Here is a 27,866-nt window from a genome sequence, read left to right as displayed (position 1 = left end):
GTGAATGCAAAATGGTGCTTCGTAAGCTTTACAGTATTATCCTTTGAACTCCAAAAGGGTCTTTCCAACCAAAATTTACTGAGAAATCTGAAGAATATTCCCTCAAGAAGGCAAAAGAGTCTGAATGCCCTCATTCCAGGTCTCCCTTCCCTCCCCAGTAAGGTTTTCTGCCTCCTCCTATTTGCCAGAAGATAAGAGAGATGGCCCAAGGTTGAAAAACACATAACAACTTTCTCAAATGACTTAGATTTAATCATCGGAAGCAAACTAAATGGAAACCTTACAATAGAGAAGAATTACATGTCAGTGTCTTTTGGAAAACTGAGCTGGGACAGAAAGGGACTGGGGGCTGCCCCCCAACCTGATCCCTTCTGAACAAAGACGTCCACAGTGTTCCTGGCACTCTGGCTCAGGAAAAGGGGAGACTCTGCTGGTTCTGTGCACTGAAGTAGCCTTGCCTAGCGCTCACTCCTGGCCAGCATCAGGAGCCCCGCCTTGCCGGCTCTGGTCATCGCCTTTCTTTTTGTGGCCTGAGACGATGTCATCAATTCGCAGTAGCAGAACTGCCGTCTAGAAGAAAAACCACAGATGCAAAGAGGTCAGCAGAGAAGGAAAGGACACTTTTCTTTCCTTTAGATCTACCACCTAGATCCTACTACAGAACTGCCATTTTGTCTGACATCTACCTTTTCAGTCTTTTATTCTTTTTTGAGATGCAGTTTTCCTCTTGCCACCCAGGCTAGAGTGCAGTGGCATGATCTCAGCTCACTGCAACCTCCGCCTCCTGGGTTCAAGCGATTCTACTACCTCAGTCTCCCAAGTATTTGGGATTATAGGCCCACACCACCATGCCCGGCTAATTTTGTATTTTTAGTAGAGATGGGGTTTCTCCATGTTGGTTAGGTTGGTCTTGAACTCCTAACCTCACGTGATCCACCTACTTCAGCCTCCCAAAGTGCTGTGATTACAGGCGTGAGCCACTATGTCCCGCCTTTTCAGTCCTGAATGTAAAATGCAGTTCTCAGCCAGGCGTGGTGGCACACACCTGTAATCCCAGCACTTTGGGAAGCCAAGGCAGGCGTATCACAAGGTCAGGAGTTCGAGACCAGCCTGGTCAACATGGTGAAACCCTGTCTCTACTAAAAATAGAAAAAATTAGCCGGGCGTGGTGGCAGGCACCTATAATTCCAGCTACTTGGGAGGCTGACACAGGAGATTCGCTTGAACCCGGGAGGTGGAGGCTGCAGTGAGCCAAGACCATGCCACTGCACTCCAGCCTGGGCAACAGAGCAAGACTCCATTTCAAAAAAAAAAAAAAAAAAGAAAAAACAATTGCAGTTCTCCCAAAGCAAGTGATACAGCTTGTGCTATGCTATCTTGCTTTTAGTATGAGCTAAAGATAATTAGGGATTATCTTAGGTATAATACCTTAGAGGAATATTCTGCCTTCTATACGCCTCCCTTCAAGACTAGACCAGGCTGGGCATGGTGGCTCATGCCTGTAACCCCAGCACTTTGGAAGGCCAAGGTGGGCAGATCACCTGAGGTCAGGAGTTCGAGACAGCCTGGATAACATAGTGAAACCCTATCTCTACTAAAAAATATAAAAATTAGCTGGCAGTGGTGGTGCATGCCTGTAGCCCCAGCTACTTGGGAGGCTGAGGCACAAGAATCGCTTGAACCCAGGAGGTGGAGATTGCAGTGAGCTGAGATTACACCATTGCACTCCAGCCTGGGCGACAGAGTGAGACTGCGTCTCAAAAAAAAAAAGAAAAAGAAAAAAAAAATTTAAACAGCATGTACATATCTTAGGGTGCCTTACCTCCACTGCTGTCTTGTAAGTCTGCAGCTTCACAGCCAATGGCTCCCATATGCCCAGTTCCTTCATGTCTACCAAAGTACCTGTCTCACCATTTACACCCCAGGTCTCACAGTTCTCCTGGGTGTGCTTGGCCTGCAATTGAAGCAAGAAGTAAAGGGGAAAATAATCGTTAACAGGAAACATCAGGTAAAAAATGAAGTAAAAAATAATGGACTGGTATGGAAGGGATAGGGAAAAATGGCAATGACAGCAAACAAGTCAAAGACTAAAAGGAGAGAAAGATTTCAAGGAATAAACTATAAAGAGAATTTGGATAGCCAGATATGAACCTTCCCCTCAGGGCAAACACAGCTTTCCCTGCTCCATCAAGAGAAAAGCTTGGAGAGGAACTCACCCGAAGAGAGGTAAGTAGACGGATGGTGCTGGCCCCACAGTTCTGGATCAGGGTACGAGGGATGACCTCTAGGGCCTGGGCAACAGCCCTGTATGGCCATTGTTCCACACCAGTCATGGCCTTGGATTTTTCTGTCAAGGCATGGGCCACAGCCATCTCGGAGGCCCCACCCCCTGGCACCAGCTGAGGGTCCAGGAGAACATTGCGACACACTTGCATGGCATCCTGGAGGTTGCGTTCTACTTCCTTGGAGAAACAAACAGACAGTATGAAGCCAAAGCTTGATGACTCATAAAAAAAAAATCAGAGGCACCAAAAGGACTTCCTAACTGCCAAAGTTAGTAAACCACCAAGAAGGGCAACTAGAAAAGGTACTTGGAACCCCTGCTGGCCAGGGCAGATTACTTATCTGAGAATATGTAACTCATGACTATAATATAAGGTGGCAGGGAGTGGTAACTGCAAAGGGTTTGGGGGTATCACCCACCATAAAGTTAGGTCTTTATCCATTATGCTAGATTAGAGCAATAAACTATCTCATCCCTTGCTAATTATCTGGAAATAAACAGCATGTATCTTGCTAGATAAGAGCCAAAACCTATTCCATCCCTTCCTAGCTGTATCTTTTAGGAGGTTGCATGGTGTTGTACAAACTCTCCCACTTACTAGCTATGTGCCTTTGGGAAAGTTACTTAGCCTCAACGAGGAAAAAAAGTAATATTTATAACTTCAACATAAAAAATAAGAAAGCAGTTGTTGCCAGGGAGGAGGAAATGAGATATCTTGTTCAAAGGGTACAGAGTCTCAGTTTTGCAAGATGAAAAAGTTCTGGAGATCTCTTGCACAAGAACGTGAATATACTTAACATTACTGAACTGTACAATTAAAATGATTAAGATGGTAAATTTTATGCTTATTACAATTTTAAAAATTTTAAATTATTTAATTTAAAAAAGGAAGCAGAAAAGGAATTTGTGGCTATAAGTCCAAATTAAACAGCTATAAATGGACCACAGAATTATTTCAGGCCCTTTGGGAAACTCTCAAGAAGTCCAGTAATCTATTTCATCTGGTCCTACATCCAAGGCTGACTCACCGAGAGAATCTCTTTGCTAGCCCCCCGGAGGAGAATGGTGCAGGCCTTGGGGTCTTTGCACTCAGTGATGAATGTAAAGTATTCATCTCCAATTTTCTTGATTTCCAAGAGGCCTGCTCCTGTTCCAACATCATCTTCTCTCAGTTCCTCTGGTCGGCTGACTATCCGGGCCCCACAGGCTCTATTGGATGGAAAAGGTGGGCAGAATCAGATGATTTCAGATACTTTTACCCATTTCCCTAGTCTCTAAGGTCTGTAGTTAGGGATAAGGGCAAAAGTGGATTGATGGAAACATCACTTAAGAGGTCTTGCCTGTCCGGTGAAAAAGATTTCCAGAGGGACAGGCACAGCGGCTCACACTTGTAATCCCAGTACTTTGGGAGGCCGGGCAGGAGGACTGCTTGAGCCCAGAAATTTGAGACCAGCCTGGGTAACGTAACAAGACTGTCTCTACAAAAAATAAAAAACTAGCTGGGCATAGTGATGCATACCTGTAGCTGCAGCTACTCAGGAGGGTGAGGTGGGGGATCCCTTGAAAACATGATACCAAGGATGCAGTGAGCTGTGACCATGCCATTGCACTCCAGCCTAGATAACAGGGTGGGACCCTATCTAAAAACAAAAACAAAACAAAACAAAAACCCCAAAAAACAAACAAAAAAAACCACTGAAGCTGTTATTGCAGTTACAGCAGCATTGCAGTTATGCCAGCAGCTGTGAAAACCCTGTGCTTTTTGAGAACTATATCTATTAATCTCATTAAAAATGCAGCTTTTATGTAGGTAAGAACAGCATACCTATATATGCTAATATGATTTAAGAAAACATGAAATCATTATGACACCTCATCAAAAAAGGAAGGTCAAAGATCTAAAGCTGGAGAATTTAATGCCAGCAAAGGATGGTTTGATAATTTTAGAAAGAGGTTTGTTTGGCTTTTAAAATGTCAAGATAACAGGAAATAGCTTCTGCTGACCAAGAAACAGCAGATATGTTCCCAGGGGCTTGGTGGCTCATGCCTGTAATCCCAACACTTTGGAAGGCCAAGCAAGGCGGGTGGATCGCTTGAGGTCAGGAGTTCGAGACCAGCCTGGTGAAACTTGTCTCTACTAAAAATACAAGAAAAAATTAGCCAGGTGTTGTGGCACACGCCTGTACTCCCAGCTACTTGGGAGGCTGTGGCAGGAGAATCGCTTGAACCTAGGAAGCAGGTAAAGTTGTGGTGAGCGAGATTGCACCGCTGAACTCCACAGCCTGGGTGACTGTGAGACTCTGTCTCAAAAAAAAAAAAAGAGAAATCATTGAGGAGAAATGGTATCTGCCTAAATACAATTTTAATGTATATGAAAGTGACCTAATCAGGAAGATTATGCCACAAATGACATTTATTATTAAGAAAGAGAAGGGAGCACCAGGATTTTGTGCAAAGAAGTTAGCCTGTCCCTTGGAGGGTCAAGTTTATGTCTTGTGGTTGTACAACCAGGCCTGGACAATAAGAACACTTTTACTGGATTGCTTCCATCGATGCTTTGTCCTTTAAGTCAGGAAGTACTTTTCCACAAAGGGACTACCTTTGAAAGTGCTTCTGATATTGGACAATGCCCATGGATACCCAGAGCCACATAAGTTCAACACTGAAGACATTCAAATACTCTAGACCAGACAGTCAGAGAAAGACCTGTAAGGCTTATTACACATGGTACTTCATGTAAAGAACCGTTGGCTGGGCGTGGTGGCTCATGCCTGTAATCCCAGCACTTTGGGAGGCTCAGGTGGGCAGATCATGAGGTCAAGAGATCGAGACCATCCTGGCCAACATGGTGAAAACCCATCTCTACTAAAAATACAAAAATTAGCTGGGCATGGTGGTGTGCACCTGTAGTCTCAGCTACTCCAGAGGCTGAGGCAGGAGAATTGCTTGAACCCAGGAGGCAGAGGTTACAGTGAGCCAAGATCATACCACTGCACTCCAGCCTGGCGACAGAATAAGACTCTATCTCAAAAAAATAAAAAATAAAAAATAAAGTCAACATTATGAAAGAGAGCCCCAACAAAGAGAATATGATGAAAATATGAAAGGATTACACTACTGGAGATACCAGTTGTTATAGAAAAAGCCTTATGAAAGCCATCAAGCCCAAAACAGATTTCTGCAGGAGGAAACTGTGTCCAGATGTTGTACATGACTTTGTAGGATTTATGACATAGCCAATTAAGGAAATCATGAAAGAGACTGGATGTGGCTAAAAAAATTGGTGTGGTGGTGGTGAAGGGTTTCAAGATATGAATCTTGGAGAAATTAAAGAGCTAACAGACAATACACCAGAGGAATTAACAGAAGATGACAAGCCAGGTGCGGTGGCTCACACCTGTAATCCCAGCACTTTGGGAGGCTGAGGCGGGCAGATCACCTGACGTCGGGAGTTCGAGACCAGCCTGACCAACATGGAGAAACCCCGTTTCTACTAAAAATACAAAATTAGCTGGGCATGGTGGCTCATGCCTGTAATCCCAGCTACTCGGGAGGCTGAGGCAGGAGAATCGTTTGAATCTGGGAGGCAAGAGGTTGTGGTGAGCTGAGATTGTGCCATTGCACTCTAGCGTGGGCAACAGAGCAAAACTCCGTCTCAAAAACAAAAACAACCAAACAGAAGATGACTTGATGGACACGACTGCTTCCAAACCAGTGCCAAACGATGAGGAAGAGGACGTAGAAGCAGTGCCAGAAAACAAACTGACATTAGACAATCTGGCAGAAGGCTTCTGATTATTCAAGACTGCTTTTGACTTCTTTTACAATATGGACCCTTCTATGATAGAGGCACTGAAACTGAAACAGTGGAAGAGCAACTGGTACTATACAGAAATATTTTTAGAGAAACGAAAAAGCAAAAGTCAGACAAATTACGATGTATTTTCATTGAGCTACACCGAGTGTGCCTCCTGCCCATCCTGCCTCCCCTTCCACCACTCTTCTGCCTCTGACACCCAAGACAGAAAGACCAGCCCCTATTCTTCCTCCACAGCCTATTCAACATGAAGATGATGATGACTTTTATGATGATCTACTTCCACTTAAGGCATAGTAAATGTGTTATCTCTTCCTTATGATTTTATTTTTTTGGAGACGGTGTTTCACTCTTGTCACCCAGGCTGGAGTGCAATGGCACCATCTTGGCTCACTGCAACCTCCGCCTCCTTGGTTCAAGCGATTCTCCTGCCTCAGCCTCCTGAGTAGCTGGGATTACAGGCATGCACCACCACACTCAGCTAATTTTTGTATTATTATTAGAGATGGGGTTTCACCATGTTGGTCAGGTTGGTCTCGGACTCCTGACCTCAAGTGATCCACCTGCCTTGGCCTTCCGAAGTGCTGGGATTACAGGCATGAGCCTGTAATAAAAAAATAACATTTTATTTTCTCTAGCTTACTTTATTGAAGCGAATACAGTATGTAACACATATGATGTACAAAATATGTGACAGTTAATTGTGTTATTGGTAACGGTTCAGGTCAACAGTCAGCTATTAGGAGTGGGGGAGTTAAAAAATTATACATGGATTTTCAACTCCTTAGGGGCTGATTCTCCTAACCCCCAAGTTGTTCAAGGGTCAACTGTACACCTAAGGCAACTAGTCATCACTACTATAACCAGATATGGTTGAATTAAAAATATACTATGTGGTTACTAAAATTTGGACAAATTAGTTCTCATGCATATCTAACATGTACATATTTCAACTAGAGAATTAGAATGTGCAAAAAAGAAAGAAAAAATTAACATGTCTATACTATATAATGGTAATTTCTAGATATAACCCATCCTGTACGGCCCAGTTGAGTCTCCAGGCCAATAATAGGACTATACCAAAGATGCAAAGGTCAAGCAAGGAGGAAGGCGAATAAGCATGTAAGTATAGTCAGCCCTCTATATCCGCAGGTCCCGCATCCAGATTCCACCAACCAAGCATCGATAATATGGCAGGGGGGTGGGGTGGGGGGATGGACAATAATACAACAGCAAAAATAATATAAATTTTAAAGACAATACAGTATAGCAACTATTTATATAGCATTTACATTATATTAGGCATTATAAGCAATCTAAAGGTGATTTAAAGTGTAAAGAAGGACGCGTATAGGTTATACACAAATACCATGCCATTTTATATAAGGATTAAGCATCCACAAACTTTAGTATTCAAGGGGGGATCCCAGAACCAACGCCCCGTGGATATCAAGGGATGACTGCATACGTCTGACCCAAGTTTAATGAATATAGGACTAATTGCTTATTTGTCACTCCCTCCAACTCATGGGCATGTGAAGTCAACTATGTGTATGCATGTTAATACCCTTGGGGGTATAAAGGTATAAAATATGATTTGGATCTGTGATATATTATGTTGGGGTACATTTGTCAGCTTTTTAATAAATTAGTATTAAAAACGAATGAACTTTGCTGGGCATGGTGGTGCATGCCAATAGTTCCAGGTACTGGGAAGGCTCATAACAGGATGACTGCTTGAGCCCAGAAGTTTGAGACAGGCCTAGCTAATACAGCAAGACCTCGTCTATTAAAAAGAATGGTCTCTGAGCACAGACATCAGTGCAAAAGTAGTGAATGCAATCTAGAGTTGCATAAACAGCAGCTAAGGATGTAGTTGAGGAAACTGATGGTTCTGCTATAATCTAGGCCACTTAAAACAGGCTATTCTGGAAATGTTCATTCAAAAATCATCATAATGACATTAAAAAAAAACCTCTTTGATAGGCAGTTATTTAGAAATGTAATGGACACCCACCAAGGTAGCAATTACAGATGTCTAAGCACAAGCTGCTCACTAATGGTTAGGGGCAGCACAGATAAGACTCATGCAGTAAATAACCGTTGGACTAGAGGACTTCTGAAGAGGGCAGGCAGCTAAGCCAAGGTTATTTCCACCTGTTACTGTATCCTTTATTAAACCTTTTCAGGTAATGATGACTATGTTATACAACTACAAAAAGGAAACACATGGGAAGAAAGTCTTATTTTTACCTGGCCTACTCACCTAGCGATGCGATTATTGTCTGTCTTCCGGACTCTGCGGATGGCTGTGATATTGGCCCGCATGAGGTAGTGCTGAGCTAAATCTACAAATCCAAGAGTACAGATGTCAAACTGGGTTCTGAACTGGTTTTATAATCAAAGTACTCTAACCATCACGCTATTACGCCTCTGCCAAACATGAGGGGAAAAAACAAATCACCCACCCTCATCTACCTCAAAGGTAGGCTGGAAAAATTAACAAGTCCCACCTGAGATGCCCTTTTCGGTGATGACCACATCGGGTTTCAGTTGGATAATGTCCTCACAGAGCTGCTGGATGTACTCTTCTTCCATTTGGAGAATTCGGGTGAAGTCTTCCTCTCGTGTAATCTCAATGTCAGTCTGTGTGGTAAAGGAAAGACACGATTTTAAAATCCCTGGACTGGTGAAGCTCTAAGGGTCCTACTATACTCCCTCCACCCGTGTCTCCCACATATCTCAGACTCAGAATTATGTTAAAGCCATGACCTCAATACCTCCGTAAGCCAATTTAGCTCTAGTTATATCATTATAAAACAACCAGAACTGAAAGTCACACAGCAATTAGTGTTAAGTCTGGCCTTCCTAAGGTCTCTGACCACCCAGTCCAATCCTACATCTGTCCTGGCAATGTGCATGAAAATTCCAGGCCTTAATTCTTCCCACTAACTGATTCTTGTTCTTTCCAAATGTGATGGAGCCTTGTGAGCCTCCTGCACCCTAGGTTTTTTTTTTTTTTTGAGACAGGTCTTACTGTTGCTCAGGCTGGAGTTCAGTGGTGTAATAACAGCTCCCTGCACCCTTGACCTTCTGGATTCAAGCAATCCTCTTGCCTCAGCCTCCTTAGTGGTGGGGACTACAGGCATGTGCCACCACGCCCAGTTAATTTTTTTAAATAAAGACGGTATTCGCCATGTTGCCTAGGCTGGTCTTGAACTCTTGGGCTCAAGCCATCCACCCACCTTAGCCTCCCAAAGTGCTAGGATTGTAAGTGTGAGCCACTGCATCCAGCTGAAATTCTCCTTTAGTACTTCAAAGCTGAATTGACTCCTACCTTATGTTCCCCTGGTACATTAGGAAAGGTCGCATGATAGTATAAAACAAGCCAAACACGACCAGGTTCAAATCTTGATTTTGGCCAATACCAGCTGTATTCCTTGAGCAATTAACCTAATTTGTCTGAGCTTCAGATCCCTCATCTGTAAAATGGAATCAATATCAACTAAAGGAGTGTTCTAAGAGTCAGTGTACACTATGCACCCAGAAGGCATGCAGTAAACATACCTTCTATTTCTGTTGTTCATATTTGTAGTCAGATTCTTGCATCTACTTTAAGGAACAAGGCCAAGAACCTTACCTGGCTTTCTCCTTTCTTGTATTCCAGAGAAGAATCCAAAAGCACAATGCGAGGGTTCTTGATATAGCGCCGCATGCGTGGATGGGTCACATCCTTGTTAATCATGACTCCACGCAAGACACAGGAGTCTTCAATGATGCCCCCAGGTATCTGAACAAAAGACAACTGAACTTTATAATCCACAATCAAGAGACACTTTCTTAATTTCCTTCCCAGATGTTCACCTTTCCCAAATAGCCACTGTTTCAGGTTTCTAAAGTTCCTTTCTTTGATGAAGTTCAAAAACATGGTTGGAATCACGTTTTTTCCCCACTAGGAAATACACCAATTTTAGACCATGACACTCAACTTGAAGGTCAGCTGAGACCCACAGAAATTCAATGACTTGACAAAAGACTTAGAGGGGCTTATGAGTCAGGCACAGTGGCTCACACCTAAAATCCCAGCTACTCAAGAGGCTCAGGCAGGAGGATCCCTCGAGGCTGGGAGTTCGAGACCAGCCTGGGCAACACATTGAGACCCAATTGCTATTTAAATAAATAAGGGCTTAGGTCTCTCCAATTAAAAAAAAAAAAAAAAATGCTGCCAGAGAATTTTAGGCTTGGGGCTCCATCTACTGGCCACAAGCTATACTACTAAACTTTTTGATCTTAATGAAACTTCAGTAGAGAGAAAGCTTTCTGGGGCTTACCATTATAATAGTACTATATAATAGAGCCCTTGTTAAGCTTATATCCTGATCAAATGACTGATGTATGCAAATACACAAACATGGAGACACCAATAAGCCTGTCCCTTGTCCTTATAAACCTTGTGTAGGGATAGCAGTGAAGGTAACAACAAAATTATTTCAGGATGGTAGCCTCTTTAGGTTTTTGTTTCCAGGCAGCAAGTATAGTTCTTTCCCGTTTTTTTTTTTTTTTTTTGAGACGGAGTCTTGCTCTGTTGCCCAGGCTAGAGTGCAGTGGCGCAATCTCAGCTCACTGCAAGCTCCGCCTCCCAGGTTCACGCCATTCTCCTGCCTCAGCCTCCAGAGTAGCTGGGACTACAGGCTCCCACTACCACATCTGGCTGATTTTTTGTATTTTTTTTTTTTTTTTAGTAGAGATGGGGTTTCACTGTGTTAGCCAGGATGGTCTCGATCTCCTAACTGCATGATCCACCCACCTCAGTCTCCCAAAGTGCTGGGATTACAGGCGTGAGCCACCGCGCCCGGCCAATTCTTCCCAGTTCTAATTAAAGGTACCTTGTTCTGGCCAGGTGCAGTGGCTCACCCTGTAATCCCAGCACTTTGAGAGGCCAACGTGGGTGGATCACCTCAGGTCAGGAGTTCAAGACCATCCTGGCTAACACAGTGAAACCCCGTCTCTGCTTAAAATACAGAAAGAAATTAGCCGGGTGTGGTGGCGGGCGTCTGTAATCCCAGCTATTTTAAAGGCTGAGGCAGGAGAATCACTTGAACCCGGGAGGTGGAGGCTACAGTGAGCTGAGATTGCGCCACTGCATTCTAGCCTCTGGGCGACAGAGCAAGACTCCATATCAAACAAACATACCTAGCCCTGATTTAAAACTATTTCATTCAAGTAGGGTGCGATGGCTTATGCCTGTAATCCCAGCACTTTGGGAGCCTGAGGTGGGAGGATCACCTGAGGCCAGGAGTTCAAGACCAGCCTGGGCAACATGAGACCCTCATCTCCACAAAAAGAAAAAAAAAAAATAGCTGGGCACAGTGGCATGTGCCTGTAGTCCTAGAAAATCAGTGGATTTGCTTGAGGCCAGGAGTTTGAGGCTGCAGTGGGCTATGACTGTGCCACTGTACTCCAGCCTGGGCAACAGGGTGAGACTCTGTCTCAAAAACAAAACAACACTAAAAACAAACTATTTCCTCACAAGTGAGATGACTCATGCTAAGATATAATTTGACCCAATGTATACACTGTGAAAGTTTACCTTTTCCACTTTTGCGTATTTTTTTATGTCAATCTCTTTCCGACCATTCTCCTCAAACTGTACCGTCTTGACAGCATCCAGGGCAATGTTGCAAGCCAAAGATGACCATCGACTGATGGCTTTGGTAGTAATGGAGCTGTTGATGATGTTCAGCATCATATCACTGTCATTGATGTCGACTGGGATACTAGAGAAAAGAAAACCAGACGATATGTGAAGAAGGCATGTTAGATATGTAGAGATGTGCCTCATCTATACCTCAGTGACTATAATAATGGACCAAGAGGCAGAACACGGGGACTTGTTCTTTTGGAGGAAACAAAAAGGACATTAGGAGATAACCTTTGTCCATTCCTCTGCCTTTCAGCAAGATTACAACTCATCTGTAGAAGGTGCCTTAATTCCCTGAGCAACCCTTTACACTTACATACAAAGATTATAGTAAACTAATTTGTTCCTTATCTTCGCTTCAACCAAGTAAACTTTTCAACTTTTACAACTCAGATCAAGACACTTTTTTTCTATGAAACTCTATCCTGTAACTAGCCAACTTTAAGAGTTTCATCAATCATTCATTTTGAACAGAAAATTTTATTTTTAACTCATGGTGTGCCACAGTGGTCAAAGATGACCACCAACTGGTCATCTTTGTGTTTTTATGTTACTGTAAACACATTTTATGTATTTTCCATTTTTATATTAATTTCAGTCTCTTCTCACAAGATACTTTCACATAATGCTAAAATCTCTTTTTTGGCCGTGCACGGTGGCTCACACTTGTAATCTCAGCACTCTGGGAGGCCAAGGCAGGCAGATCACTTGAGGTCAGGAATTTGAGACCAGTCTGGCCAATATGGTGAAACCCCAGCTCTATTAAAAATACAAAAATTAGCCAGGAGTGGTGGCCTGTGCCTGTTGTCCCAGTTACTCTGGAGGCAGAGGTTACAGTGACTTGAGATCGTGTCACTGCACTACAGCCTGGGCGACAGAGATTCCGTCTCAAAAAAAAAAAAAAACCAAAACCAAAATAAACCAAATTCCTCTTTTAACAGTGAAAGGCACATAATATACCAATTATTAAATGGTTGAATTATGGACTTTTGGGAAGAAGCAATGATTCCAAAAGTAGTATCTGAGATAAAGGGGGCTGGGTGCCACGCTTCACACCTATAATCCCAACACTTTGGAAGACTGAGGAGAGCTTGAGGCCAGGAGTTCAAAATCAACCTGGGCAACATAGTAAACCTCATCTCTATGAAAAATAAAAAAAATCAGCAGGGCGTGGTGGACACATCTGTAGTCCTAGCTACTTGGGAGGCTGGGGCAAGACTGTTTAAGGCCAGGAGCCGGAGGCTGCAGTAAGCTGTGATTGCACCACTGCACTCCAGCTTAGGCAACAGAGTGAGACCATATCTCTAAAAAATAAATTTTTGGGGAGGCCGAGGTGGGTGGATCACCTGAGGTCAGGAGTTTGAGACCAGACTGACGAATATGGTGAAACCCCATCTCTACTAAAAATACCAAAATTAGCTACGTATGGTGGTATGCGCCTGTAGTCCCAGCTACTTGGGAGGCTGAGACAGGAGAACTGCTTGAACCCAGGAGGCAGAGGCTGCAGTGAGCCAACATCGTGCCACTGCACTCCAGCCTGGGCAACGGAGCAAGACCCCCCACTCCCCCCCAGAAAATGTTTTTACATAAGACTAAAGTGTTCTAGGTAGGCAGTTATTACTTGATTAAAAAAAAAATATATATATTTTGGGCCAGGCACGGTGGCTCATGCCTGTAATCCCAGCACTTTGGGAGGCCAAGGCAGGCAGTGGGCGGATCACCTGAGGTCAGGAGTTTGAGACCAGCCTGACCAACTTGGAGAAAAACCCCATCTCCAGGCCGGGCACAGTGGCTCAAGCCTGTAATCCCAGCACTTTGGGAGGCCGAGACGGGCGGATCACGAGGTCAGGAGATCGAGACTATCCTGGCTAATACGGTGAAACCCCGTCTCTACTAAAAAATACAAAAAAACTAGCCGGGTGAGGTGGCGGGCGCCTGTAGTCCCAGCTACTCGGGAGGCTGAGGCAGGAGAATGGCGTAAACCCGGGAGGCGGAGCTTGCAGTGAGCTGAGATCCGGCCACTGCACTCCAGCCTGGGCGACAGAGCGAGACTCCGTCTCAAAAAAAAAAAAAAAAAAAAAAAAAAACAACAAACCCCATCTCTACTAAAATTACAACACTAGCCAGGCCTAGTGGCACATGCCTATAATCCCAGCTACTCAAGAGGCTGAGGCAGGAAAATTGCTTGAAGCCAGACGGCAGAAGTTGAGGTGAGCCAAGATCCAGCCACTGCATTCCATCCTGGGCAACAAGAGTGAAACTCCATCTCAAGGCTTTCTAAGGGTGCAGCTCCACACAATAAAATCTCTAGGTACCTCTACATTCTCACAGAGCTTACTGCATAAAAATAATTAAACACTTCATTTCTTAAGTGTGCCAGACAAAGATATTAGTGTACAACTTGTTTAAGAGCAGGCAGTATATGGCTGGGCGTGGTGGCTCACACCTGTAATCCCAGCACTTTGGGAGGTCAAGACAGGTGGATCACCTGAGGTCGGGAGTTCGAGACCAGCCTGACCAGCATGGAGAAACCCCGTCTCTACCAGAAATACAAAATTAGCTGGATGTGGAGGCGCATGCCTGTAATCCCAGCTACTTAAGAGGCTGAGACAGGAGAATCGCTTAAACCTGGGAGGCGGAAGTTGCAGTGAGCCGAGATCGCGCCATTGCACTCCAGACTAGGTAACAAGAGCAAAAACTCCATCTTAGGAAAAAAAAAAAAAAAAGAGCAGACAGTATAATATAAAACTCACCAAATTACTAAATACTTATGCATCTAGTGACTCAACCATATGAGTAGAACATTTAAATAAAGAAAAGAAAAAAAAACAAACTATTTCCAGTCAGGCATGGAAAAAAGAATACATTATAGATTTTTATTTTTTTTTGAGACAGAGTTTTGCTGTATGCCCAGGCTGGAGTGCAATGGCGTGATCTTGGCTCACCACAACCTCCGCCTCCCGGGTTCAAGTGATTCTCCTGCTTCAGCCTCCTGAGTAGCTGGGATTACAGGCGCATGCAACCACGCCTGGCTAATTTTTGCACTTTTAGTAGAAATGAGGTTTCACCATGTTGGCCAGGCTGGTCTCGAAATCCTGACCTCAGGTGATCCACCCACCTTGGTCTCCCAAAGTGCTAAGATTACTTTTTATTTTCTTGAGACAGTCTCACTCTGTCGCCTGGGCTGGAGTGCAGTGGCACAATCTCAGCTCACTGCAACCTCCTGGGTCCAAGCGATTCTCTTGCCTTAGCCTCCTGAGTAGCTGGGATTACAGGCGCCTGCCACTACGTCCAGCTAATTTTCTCTACTTTTAGTAGAGACGAAGTTTCACCATGTTGGCCAGGTTGGTCTCTAACTCCTGACCTCGTGATCCGCCCAGCTTGGCCAAAGTGTTGGGATTACAGACAGGCACGAGCCACCGGGCCCTGCCAAGTTTTACTTTTTAAACAAAAACGTTTATTCAAGACCTGCTCTACGTGACTCCACACGATGTTAAACCTTAACTAAAATTCCCTGAAGCTAGAGGTAATATGTGCTTTTTTATTTCTTCTGAGACGGAGTTTCACTCTTATTGCCTAGGCTGGAGTGCAATGGAGAGATCTTGGCTCACTGCAACCTCCGCCTCCTGGGTTCAAGCAATTTTCCTGCCTCATCCTCCCGAATAGCTGGGATTACAGGTGTGTGCCACCCATACCTGGCTAATTTTTTTTTTTTATTTTGAGACAGAGTCTTGCTCTGTTACCAGGCTGGAGTACAATGGGGCTCTCTCAGCTCACTGCAACCTCTGACTCCTGGGTTCTGGAGATTCTCCTGCCTCAGCCTCCCGAGTAGCTGGGACTACAGACATGCGCCACCATGCCCAACTAATTTTTTGTATTTTTAGTACAGATAAGGTTTCACCATGTTGGCCAGGAAGGTTTCGATCTCCTGACCTCATGATCCGCCCACGTAGGCCTACCAAAGTGCTGGGATGACAGGCATGAGCCGCCAAGTCTGGCCAGGCCTCTCATATTTGATACTACCTATTTCTTGCCCCCAAGATACCTGATTTTCTTTAGGGTGCTGATCATATCATCCAATGCCTTGCGGTAAGCACTGATCACCACTGTTGGGTGCATCTGCTGCTCCAGGAAGTGCTCAGCTACAGATAGCATTTCCCCCGCTGAAAAAGATATAAGCACCATAGTAATATTTAAAAGTATCTGGATATCAAGGCAAGTAACTTCATTATTCTTCCAAAAAATACTCTCCTAAATCAGACTCTCCCAAAAGATATGACATTTGGCCATTCATACTATTCCAAATTTTACACTTTGTGTAAGACATGGCAATTTATACAGAAAACATCCTTGCTGTCCATTTTTTAAAAGACCAGGCTGGGCATGGGGGCTTATACCTGTAATCCCAGAAATTCAAGATCAGCCTGGGCAACATAGTGAGACCCTGTCTTTACAAAAAAAATTAAAATTTAGCTTAGTGTGGTTGTACAAGCCTGTGGTCCCAGCTACTCAGGAGGCTGAAGTTAAAGAGAACCACTTGAGCTTGGGAGGTTGACAGTGCAATGAGCCTTGACTGCACCACTGCACTGGGTGACAGAGTGAGACCCTGTCTCAACAAATAAAATGATGAAAGAATGATTCCAGGGCTTGCTTACTCTCTTGATCTTTTTGGTTTTTTTTTTGAGGAGTCTCACTCTGTCACCCTGGCCGGAGTGCGGTGGCGCAGTCTCTGCACACTGCAACCTCTGCCTCCCAGGTTCAAGCGATTTTCCCGCCTTAGCCTCCCAAGTAGCTGGGTTTACAGGCATGCACCACCACACCCAGCTAACTTTTGTACTTTTAGTAGAGATGGGTTTTACTATGTTGGTTGGCCAGGCTGGTCTCGAACTAGGTGATCTGTCTGCCTCGGTCTCCCAAAGTGCTGGGATTACAGGCGTGAGCTACTGCACCTGGCCTTCTCTTGATCTTTCTAAAAAAAAATTTCCCTAAAGGCAATAAAATAAAGAAAAATGCACAAAAGAAAAACTGACTTGTTTATTAGTACCTTAATACCTTAGGATCTAGTCAAACTGCTGGAACTAAAAACAAAACACACAAAAACTTACATTTGAAAGAATATTCAGGGTTGGATGCGGTGGCTCACACCTGTAATCCCAGCACTTTGGGAGGCTAGGGTGAGTGGATCACTTGAGCCCTGAAGTTTTTAGACCAGCCTGAGCAACATAGCAAAACCCTGTCTCTACAAAAAAAATTCAATTAGCCAGGTATGGTGGCATGTGCCTGTAGCTACTTGGGAAGCTGGGTTGGGAAGCTCATTGAGCCTAGAAGGTCAAGGCTGCAGTGAGCTGTGATCACACTATTGCACTCCAGCCTGGGCAATAGAGCAAGATTCTGTTTCAAAAAAAGAAAAAGTTAAAATTTAAAAATGTGCACAATTAAGGCTGGGTGTGGTGGCTGACGTCTGTAATCCTAGCACTTTGGGAGGCCAAGGCAGATGGATTACCTGAGGTCAGGAGTTTGTGACCAGCCTGGCCAACATGGTGAAACCCTGTCTCTACTAAAAATACAAAAATTAGCCAGGCATGATGGAACGTGCCTGTATTCCCAGCTACTTGGGAGGCTAAGGCAGGAGAATCGTATGAACCAGGGAGGTGGAGGCTGCAGTGAGCCAAGATCGTGACATTGCACTCCAGCCTAGGTGACAGAGTGAGACTCCATCTCAAAAAAAAAAAAAAAAAAAAAAAGGAAAAAGAAAATGTATACAATTCACCCGCTGGATGAGGGATTATTGGTAAAACATCTCCTTCTTTTAAAATTTGTCTTTACCCAGGACTTTGGAAAGCCAAGGCAGGCATATTGCTTGAGGCCAGGAGTTTTGAGACCAGCCTGGACAACATGGTGAAACTGTCTCTACCAAAAATACAAATATTAGCCAGGTGTGTTGGCGGGTGTCTGTAATCTCAGTTAGTTGGGAGGTTGAGGCATAAGAATTGCTTGAATCTGGGAGGCAGAGGTTGCAGTGATTGGAGGCTATGCCCAGGCACCCCAGCCTGGGTGACAGAGTGAGACTCTGTCTCAAAATGAATAAATTTGTCTTTACTTTCTAATAGACACACACAAAATAACACATACACAGATATAAATGCACACACAAAAAAGCCTGTTTCTAGAAAAAGTATAAAGAGAGTATCGTAAATATTCTTTTTGTCAAAAGCCTTTTGCACAAATTGCTTGTACTACCTGCTTATTGGCAGGTAAAATAAGCTTTTAGAAATGTACATAATATGTTATTCATTAGTATGTGCTCCAGTGTTTGAATTCAATATATTTTGTTTCAATTCCTAAGTGTCATTCATGTATATTGAAAAAAAAATCATAAAAAAATACAGTCATGTACCACTTAATGTTTTGGCCAACAATGGACCACATATATGACAGTGGTCCCGTAAGATTATAATGTCATATTTTTACTGTACCTTTTCTATGTTCAGCTATGCTTATTATACAAATACCACCATATTATAACTATATTCAGTACAGTAATATGTTATACAGCTTTGTGGCCTAGAAGCAATAGGCTATACCATACAGCCTAAGTATATAGTAGGCTGTACCACCCAGGTTTGTGAAGTGCACTCCATGAAGTCTGCATAGTAATGAGACTGTCTAATAACACATTTGTCTCAGAACGTATCCATATCTTTTTTTTTTTTTTTTTTGAGACAGAATCTCGCTCTGTCGCCAGGCTGGAGTGCAATGGTGGGATCTGGGCTCACTGCAACCTCCGCCTCTCAGGTTCAAACGATACTCCTGACTCAGCCTCCCGAGTAGCTGGGACTACAGGTGTGCGCCACTACACCCAGCTTATTTTTTCTATTTTTAGTAAAGACGGTGTTTCACCACGTTGGCCAGGATGGTCTCGAACTCCAGACCTTGTGATCCGCCTGCCTTGGCCTCCCATAGTGCTGGGATTACAGGCATGAGCCACCACGCCCGGCCCATATACCCATCATTAAGCAGCATATAATTGCATTTTAAAAGATGGCTGAGAGGCATGGTGGCTCACGCCTGTAATCCCAGCACTTTGGGAGGCTGAGGCAGGAGGATCACCTGAAGTCAGGAGTTTGAGACCAGCCTGGCAAACATGGTGAAACCCTGTCTCTACTAAAACTATGAAAATTAGCTGGGCACGGTGGTGGGCACCTGTAATCCCAGCTAACAGAAAGGGTGAGGCAGGAGAATCACTTGAACACTGGAGGTGGAGGCTGCAGTGAGCCAAGACTAGGTGACCCTGCCTCAAAAACAAATAAATAAATAAGTAAATTCAATTTGAAAAATCAGCTAGGCTTAGCCAGGCATGGTGGCTCACCCTGCCTCAAAAATAAATAAATAAATAAGTAAATTCAATTTGAAAAATCAGCTAGGCTTAGCCAGGCATGGTGGCTCACAGCCTATAATCCCAGCAATTTGGGAGGCTGAGACAGGTGGATCATGAGGTCAGGAGTTCAAGACCAGCTGGCCAACATGGTGAAACCCCGTCACTACTAAAAATACAAAAATTAGCCAGGCACGGTGGTGGGCATCTGTAATCCCATCTACTCGGGAGGCTGAGGCAGGAGAATCGCTTGAACCCAGGATCAGAGGCTGCAGTGAGCTGAGATTGCATAACTGCACTCTAGCCTGAGTAACAGAGCAAGATTCCATCTCCAAAAAAAAAAACACTTTGGGAGACTGAGGCAGGAGATCACTTGAGCCCAGGAGTTTGAGGCAAGCCTGGGTGGGCAACATGAGACCCCATCTCTATGAAAAATAAATAATAATTTTAAGAACTTTATTTTTAGGTATGTGGGCCAACACTATAAATTAGCATCCCTTGGCTGGGCGCAGTGGCATACACCTGTAATCCCAGTACTTTGGGAGGCCGAGGTTGGCAGATCACCTGAGCTCATGAGTTTGAGATCAGTTCGGCCAGCACGGTGAAACCCTGTCTCTACTAAAAATACAGAAATGAGCCAGGTGTGGTGGCACATGCCTGTAATCCCAGCTACTAGAGAATCTGAGGCAGGAGAATCACTTGAACCTGGGAGGCGGAGGTTGCAGTGAACTGAGATTGTGCCAATGCACTGCAGCCGGGGTGACAGAGCAAGACTGTCTCAAAAAAAAAAAAAAAAGAAAAAGAAAAAGAAAAAAAGAGACATGGTCTTGCTTTGTTGCTTAGGTTGCAGTGCAGTGGCACGAACACAACTCACTGCAGCCTCAACCTCCTGCCTCGCCGACCTCAGTATCCCCAACAGCTGGGACTACAGGTGTGTGCCACCACATCCAGCTGATTTTTAAATTTTTTTATAGCAACGCGGTCTCTCCATGTTGCCCAGGCTGGTCTCGTGATCTGCCCACCTTGGCCTCCCAAAGGGCTAGGATTACAGGCGTCAGCCACCACACTTGGGTGCAATCAGATTTTTTAAAACTAGTGTTTCTAGTATAAAAATTTTACTATCATCTTGACATTTACACAATAAAGGCAATAGGCCAAGATTTGAAAAATAATTCTTTATGATCCTATAGTAAGTAGAAAGATCAGTCTTTAAACATACATAGCCCAGGGTCATTATCCTAAAGATTTCACTTCTTATTATTTGCAACCCCCAAATCAATATTCATGACACATTCATAGTCATTCATGGAAATTCACAGGATGGCAAAAAATCTGAGTCAACCAGTGACAGACATTCCTAGGTGAGGTCAAACAAGGCCCTTAGCTCTCACACTGTAAAAAAAGTGTCCTTTATGCAGTATATTTAAGGTTATGTTTTTCACATTTTTCTTGATGATTTCGGTATTTATAATGGCTCACAAGTGTAGTGCTTAACTGCTATCTAACACTTCTACATGCAAGAAGGCTGTGATGTGCCTTACAGAGAAAATACATGTTAGGTGAGCTTTGTCCAGGCACGAGTTATATTGCTATGGGCTATGAGTTCAATGCTAATATAATAAATCAACTATATATATTAAATGGGCGTCTTGAAGACAGAAAACACATACAATAAGGTATATATATATCAGTTGATGAAAGTGTGACCAGCCGGGCGCAGGGGCTCACGCCGGTAATCCCAGCACTTTGGTAGGCCGAGACGGGCAGATCACGAGGTCAGGAGATCAAGACCATCCTGGCTGACACGGTGAAACCCCATCTCTGCTAAAAACACAAAAACAAAAAATTAGCCGGGTGTGGTGGCGGGCACCTTGTAGTCCCTGCTACTTGGGAGGCTGAGGTGAGAGAATGGCGTGAACCCAGGAGGCAGAGCTTGCAGTGAGCCGAGACTGCGCCACTGCACTCCAGCCTGGGCGACAGAGCAAGACTCAAGTCTCAAACAAACAAACGAACAGAAAAAAGAAAGTGTGACCAGAGGCTTATAGGTACTTAACCCTGTATTTTCTATAGAAGCAATGATTTATTATTTGCCAGTTCAGTGTTTGTGGTGACTTTATAGAATATTGTAACTTGTCCAGGCGTGGTGGCTCACGCCTGTAATCCCAGCCTTTTGGGAGGCAAAGGCAGGCAGATCACGAGGTCAAGAGATCGAGACCATCTGGCCAACATGGTGAAACTGTCTCTACTACAAATAAAAAAATTAGCTGGGCATGGTGGCGCGCGACTACAGTCCCAGCTACTTGGGAGGCTGAGGCAGGAGAATCACTTGAACCCAGGAGGCGGAGGTTGCAGTGAGCCAAGATCTTGCCACCGCACTCCAGCCTGGTGACAGACTGGGACTCTGTCTCAAAAAAAAAAAAAAAAAAAAAAATAACTTACGGTGAATAAAGAGAATTAACTATTACTTTATCAGCCAGATTTGCATGGCTCACCCTATTCATATAAATGTTTTATACTCAATTGGAGAGAATACATAGAAAATAACCAATAAGGTTATTTAAATATTTGTAATTAGCGGATTGGTAACATAATTTCCTTCTTAAAATATGACGCGGGTGTTATTTCTAATTTTTCTTATCAATCTCCTATTCTCCTCTTACCAAGAATAATTACTGATGTGGTCCCATCTCCAACCTCTTCATCCTGGGTCCGGCTAATTTCAATCATGGACTTGGCTGCTGGATGCTGGACTTGAATCTAAAAAGGTAGATCACTAATGAATTCACACTATTCAAAGACTTCTTAACTCATGAAGCTTGGCCCTAACTCTTGGGCTTCTTGCTTCTATATGTACTTACTTTCCCTTTAATGTTTTACCATATCTTGAAAGATTAAAAATGGTACCCCAAATAGCTTAAGTAAACCACTTTCCAAATTCTTTTTGGGAAAAAATGTATTACATGAACTCAACTATTAAAGTTTCCAGAGGACAGACCAGTATCTTTTAGCTTATCTACTGCAGGCACCACTGTGGTTGAATTGTGTTCTTCAATAAGATATGCTGAAGCCAGCCAGGCACAGTGGCTCACACCTGTAATCCCAGCAGTTTGGGAGGCGGAGACAGGTGGATCACCCGAGGTCAGGAGTTCGAGACCACCTGGCTAACGTGGCGAAACCCTGTCTCTACTAAAAGTATAAAAATTAGCCGGGGGTGGTGGCGCGTGCCTGTAATTCCAGCTACTCAGGAGGCTGAGGCAGGAGAATTGCTTGAACCCATGAGGCGGAGGTTGCAGTGAGCCGAGATCACACCACTGCACTTCAGCCTGGGTGGCGAGAGACTCCGTCTCAAAAAAGAAAAAAAAAGATATATTGAAGTCATAACTCCCAGAACTTGTGAATTTTACTTTATTTTAAAATAGAGTTTTTGCAGATGTAACCAAGTTAGATACGGTCATTCTGAATTAGGGCGGGCTCCAAGTCCAATCACCAGTGTCCTTGTGTAAAAGACACACAAGGGGAATAACATGAAGACTGAGGCAGAAACCAAGTTCATGCCAAGGAAAGCCAGCAACCATCAGAAGCGAGAAGAAAAGTAGGGATCTTCCCAAGACTTCAGAAGGAGCATGGCCCTGCTGACGCCTTTATTTCAGACTTCTAGCTTCATTCTATAAGATAATAAATTTGTTGTTAATAAAAATGTTGAAGCCAACCAGTTTCTGGTAATCTGTTACAGCAGCCCTAAAAAAACTAATCAGAGCCTGTATCTTAATAGGTCCCTTATGTTTATAGAACTGTCAGAAAGAAAAAAAGAAAAAAACAAAAACGAAAACAAAACACACCTCTCGAAGAATAGCATTGCCATCGTTGGTCATCACAATGCCTCCCATTGGGTCCAAAAGCATCTAAGATGAAAGCAAAAGGTATATTTAAAGTGTCCTAGATAACAGGAAGAAAAAAATTGTAGTCTAAGAGTTTTAGGAAGAGATAAGCCTACCTTCATCATGGACTTGGGTCCCAAACATGTGCGGATGATATCTGCAATAGTCTAATGGAAAGGGAACATAAAACATGCATGCACAAATCAGAGGACAGTGTGAGAATGTTGGAGTAATAGGGGAAAGGGGCATGAACAACCCACAGAGCCAGTGTGTTATTTTATTTTAATTTCATTTTATTTTTAGATATGGGGTCTCACTATGTTGTTCAGGCTGGTCTCAAACTCCTGGGCCCAAGTGATCCACCCACTTCGGCCTCACAAAGTGTTAGGATTACAGGCACAAGCCACTGCACCCAGCCAGAGTCAGTGTTTTTAATGACACCCCTAAAGCATGGTTAGCAATCACTTTAGACACAGCATGCTACTTTAGATATAGCATGTGGCGGCCGGGCACCGTGGCTCAAGTCCGTAATCTCAGCACTTTGGGAGGCCGAGACGGGCGGATCACGAGGTCAGGAGATCGAGACCATCCTGGCTAACATGGTGAAACCCCGTCTCTACTAAAAAATACAAAAAACTAGCTGGGCGAGGTGGCAGGCGCCTGTAGTCCCAGCTACTCGGGAGGCTGAGGCAGGAGAATGGCGTGAACCCGGGAGGCGGAGCTTGCAGTGAGCTGAGATCCAGCCACTGCACTCCAGCCTGGGCCACAGAGTGAGACTCCGTCTAAAGAAAAAAAAAAAAAAAGATACAGCATGTGGCTAGCTCTGTTGTTTTTCTCCCCCTGGGAATGCTTTCAGGATGGATACAGAAATGACTTTTCACAAGAGTAAGGGGGAAATGGCTCCCAGAGCTTCTGTTTCCCAGCAGTCCTTATTACTAGAAGTCCACGTCTTAGTATTTCTTTCCATGACAGTGGCCTCTACACTATCCTAAATCAGACATAAGGCTACTTCACTATTTCATTCAAAAGACATTTACCGAATATCTATTCAAGATCTACGGTGGGCACTAGGAATACAAAAGGGAATTAATAAAGTACTTCTGTTCAAGTAACTCAGTTTAGTATGGGAGACAAACACAAATAGAATACTATAAAACAATACACAGCAACAGAATAATGCACAATATGAGAAGATTATCAGTCCTAACTCGGAAGGGGAGGGCTTCCTTTCCCCCACCATCATTAGGAAAATGTTCCGAAAGAAGAGGTCAACTTTTCCTCTGTCTATTTGCTCACTCTATAAAGTCTAGATGCACAGGACACACGACTATGACCAAATACCAGGGAAGATAGCTGGAGACAAACTACCATAAACACTTAAAAGATTTGTGACCTTGGCAGCATTGATGTTTCCAGATTGAACTTTTCTTCCAGATTCACGCTTTGTGTTCTGGCCTAAAATAGATAAAAACACAACAGTTAACAGCCCAGGACTGCCCCATCGTACCCAAGCTATTTATTTCCCAGTCTTTGAATAATAAGAATGCAGGTTTCATGGTGTATCCACAGAGCAAAGCTTATCAAACTCTACACTTTAAATAAGTGCAGTTTATTATATGTCAACCATATCTCAAAAAACTGTAAACATATGTCCCTATGGCTGTTTACTTCCTTCTGTATTTCAACCCTTGATATATTAAGAAATAACTTTGCAATCTTGGTTAATACTTATCTTCTAACCAAACATTCATATATTTACAGCAGGGATTCTTAACCTGAGATCCATGAATGGGCCTTAATGGGATAGTGAACTCCCTGAGATTATGTGAGAAAATGAGACATACTGCAATTTTTTTTTTTCCCCAGAAAAAGGATCCACAGCTATTTATCTCAAAGGGCTGGTGACCCTAAGAAATGACCATTCATTGCTTTATGTAAGCAGGGAAAGAGTTTGGGGATTCACATTTTCTGCTTGGATAGGGGGATCATACTCTAACAGGTCCAACATAATGAGTGATAGTGCCCCCACAGTATACTGTTTAGAACACACTCAATAGTATGCAAGATAAATTATATAGTCAACTCATAACTGGATGTAATAAGAAGGCCTCAGTAACCCATTTAGCACCACTAACAACTGACTACATACTTTAACTGGGAGCCTAATTGGTCACAGTCAACTAATGCCAGAGATTAATGCAGATCTGAAAGGAGCTTTGCAAATACACCACTCACCCCCAGGTCATCCCAGTGGAGACAAGCCAGTGGTTACAACCAAACCAACATAATGTTTATTTCCTTCCTCTCTCTAAATTACATTCCCTTACAATTTAAGTCTGTAAATCTTTCAATCCAGTCCCATCAAACCAGAACACCCACAATGCTTAGGATTTACATCTATCTCAGGGAGCTGTAACCAAAAACCCGCATGGACCTACAATCCATCAGAAACAAGGTTTTTTGTTTGTTTGTTTGTTTTTGAGATGGAGTCTCGCTCTGTCGCCCAGGCTGGAGTGCAGTGGCGCGATCTCGGTTCACTGCAAGCTCCGCCTCCCGGGTTCACGCCATTCTCCTGCCTCAGCCTCCTGAGTAGCTGGGACTACAGGCGCCCGCCACCACGCCCGGCTAATTTTCTGTATTTTTTAGTAGAGACGGGGTTTCACTGAGTTAGCCAAGATGGTCTCAATCTCCTGACCTCGTGATCCGCCCGCCTCGGCCTCCCAAAGTGCTGGGATTACAGGCGTGAGCCACTGCGCCCAACCTGTTTTTTTTTTTTTTCCCCAAAATAGCGTTAAGTTTTATTTTATTTTTTTCCTTAAAAGTTATTTCCCAGGTACAGAGATAATGAATAAAAACTCTGAAAGGTATTCAGCATACAGAAGACAGTAAGGGAGGAGAGATGGCTAGTCAGGCTCTGCAGATGAGGTACAGAAGTTACACACAGAATGGAAACATATCAAAGGAAGACAATGGAGGTGGTGCTCATTGGAAGAAATAAGGGACCAGGCGCGGTGGCTCACGTCTGTTAATCCCAGCACTTTGGGAGGCTGAGGTGGGCGGATCACCTGAGCTCAGGAGTTGGAGACCAGCCTGGCCCACATGGTGAAACTCCAGTTCTACAAAAAACACAAAAATTAGTCTGGCGTGGTGGCGCGCGCCTGTACTCGCAGCTTGCTCGGGAGGCTGAGGCAGGAGAAATGCTTGAACCTGGGAGGCAGAGGATGCAGTGAACAGAGATCGAGATCGCGCCACTGCACCCCAGCCTGGGTGACAGCGCGAGACTCTGTCTCAAAAAATAGAAAGAAAAAAAAGGGATCTTCCAAAGGGAAAAGATGACCAGTCGAGAAATCTGGGAAAACCCAACTGGTGAGTGGGAAAGATTACAACGCCGGGGACACGGAGGGAACGATTACATCTATGATCAGTGAAGCAAGTACGGTTACTTCAGGAACAGGGGTTGCTGTTCAAGTGACTTCTACTGAAAATAAATGTAACGTAAAGTGACCAAGGATATTACCTATTCACCAGACCCTCTTCAAGCAGTCTGCCCACTTATCTCATTTAATTCTCACAATTCTACTAGGAAATACTATTAACTCCGTAACACAGATTGAAACATTTAAATGACCGCTACTAAGGGATGGGCCAAGGATATAAAGCTAGACCTAACTGAAAAACAAAAAATATTATTCATGCAGCTATATAGCGACAATCAGGCTAGGAAGGGTGCAGCGGCGGGGGAAGCGTGGGGACTGAGGGACAGAACGCGGAGTGGGAAGAGCTTCCCAAGACGAGCACACGTCAAGAAAAGAGGCTCGGCGAAAAAAAGGTCAGTTTGAGTTTGTGAAGAGAAGCGACTAGGTTAAGGGAAGAAAGAAAAGCGGGACACCGGGCTTCCAAAATGAAGATGATGACTGGAAGGCTCAGGGGCCGGGTCAGGGCGGGACGGCGCTGAGGCAACACAGAAAACTATGGACAGAGAAGGGTGAAAAGGGGGTCCCTTTCCTGGTATCCCCAGAACTCACTGAGCACGAGTACGGGACGATGGCCCATCATGGCGGCGCGATGCAGAGCCGGGTACCCAGAGCTGGGGGAACCGGCAGAATCTTCTGGAGAGAGAGAACCAAACGGAAACCCAGAAAACACTGCCTCCTCAGGGCTTACACCTCAACCCGCTACTCTCAAGGTAGTCACCAATCACCGCACCCATCTCATTGATCGGCACAAAAACAGACCAATTGACATCCTGTGTCCCGCCCTCTACGCAAGAACGACCAGACAAGTTAGGCAGAGAGAGCACGAGGAAGGCACCGGGAGGGCACAGGCGCTTGCGCAATAGGGTGGCCGCTCCCGGCCGCGTGCAGCGCGAACGTCGGCGCAGGCGCCAAGGCTCTGGCAGTTGGCCGGCACGCCACTACGCATGTGTGTCAACTCTAGGGTTGGGGGCTGGGGTTGCGACTTTCGGTTAACACCGCAGGTGAGGTCGTTAAACTGTGTATTGCGACTCGGCTCCTATCCGACCGTGAAGGCTAAGAAAGGCTTGACAGTTTCCACTCTTTTGTTCTAGCCTTAGCAATAGGTGGACTAGAGAGGCGGGACTCTGGCCAGCAGAGGGGAGAAGACCTGGCTGGCTTGGCCCTGGGTGAAGTGGGAGTTGTAGTCTTACAGTGCCGGACTGGGCAGCCTTTTTCCGGGCACACTGGGAGTTGTGGTTTATCGCATCTGGACTAATGGCTGTGTGTGGACTTTTCCCTTCTTAGGAAATGCTTTCAGTGAGGCTATGAGCAGTACCGGAGGGTGATGGCTTGCGT

At 44.3% G+C, this 27,866-nt stretch overlaps 1 protein-coding gene across 1 annotated transcript; it reads right to left on the bottom strand.

The window, feature by feature from the left end:
• Positions 1-230: 230 nt before the first annotated feature.
• CCT3 (chaperonin containing TCP1 subunit 3) lies at positions 231-27,224 on the bottom strand. The gene is made up of 14 exons (XM_007976768.3): positions 27,081-27,224; positions 24,449-24,510; positions 23,172-23,222; positions 23,017-23,079; positions 21,838-21,934; positions 15,848-15,965; positions 11,692-11,878; positions 9,742-9,891; positions 8,615-8,747; positions 8,368-8,449; positions 3,313-3,493; positions 2,217-2,462; positions 1,823-1,954; positions 231-570 (listed from the first exon to the last, which is right to left on the bottom strand). The coding sequence occupies exons 1-14, from the start codon at positions 27,109-27,111 to the stop codon at positions 466-468; spliced, it is 1,638 nt and encodes a 545-aa protein (XP_007974959.1). The 5' UTR covers positions 27,112-27,224; the 3' UTR covers positions 231-465.
• Between the last annotated feature and the right edge of the window lie 642 nt (positions 27,225-27,866).

The sequence above is a fragment of the Chlorocebus sabaeus genome, chromosome 20 (genome assembly GCF_047675955.1).
Source record: "Chlorocebus sabaeus isolate Y175 chromosome 20, mChlSab1.0.hap1, whole genome shotgun sequence".
Lineage (NCBI taxonomy): Eukaryota > Metazoa > Chordata > Mammalia > Primates > Cercopithecidae > Chlorocebus > Chlorocebus sabaeus.
Note: the sequence above shows the minus strand (reverse complement) of the source record. Positions and strands in the feature narration are given on the sequence as shown.

Bases quoted from the DNA above. Each gene is read 5' to 3' on its own strand.
- CCT3 (XM_007976768.3), bottom strand. From the start codon at position 27,111: ATGATGGGCCATCGTCCCGTACTCGTGCTCA. The intron at 3,494-8,367 runs GTGAGTAGGCCA...TCCATCCAATAG, and splicing joins GACAATAATCGCATCGCTAG to AGCCTGTGGGGCCCGGATAG. The intron at 571-1,822 runs GTAAGGCACCCT...TTTTTCTTCTAG, and splicing joins CTTACAAGACAGCAGTGGAG to ACGGCAGTTCTGCTACTGCG.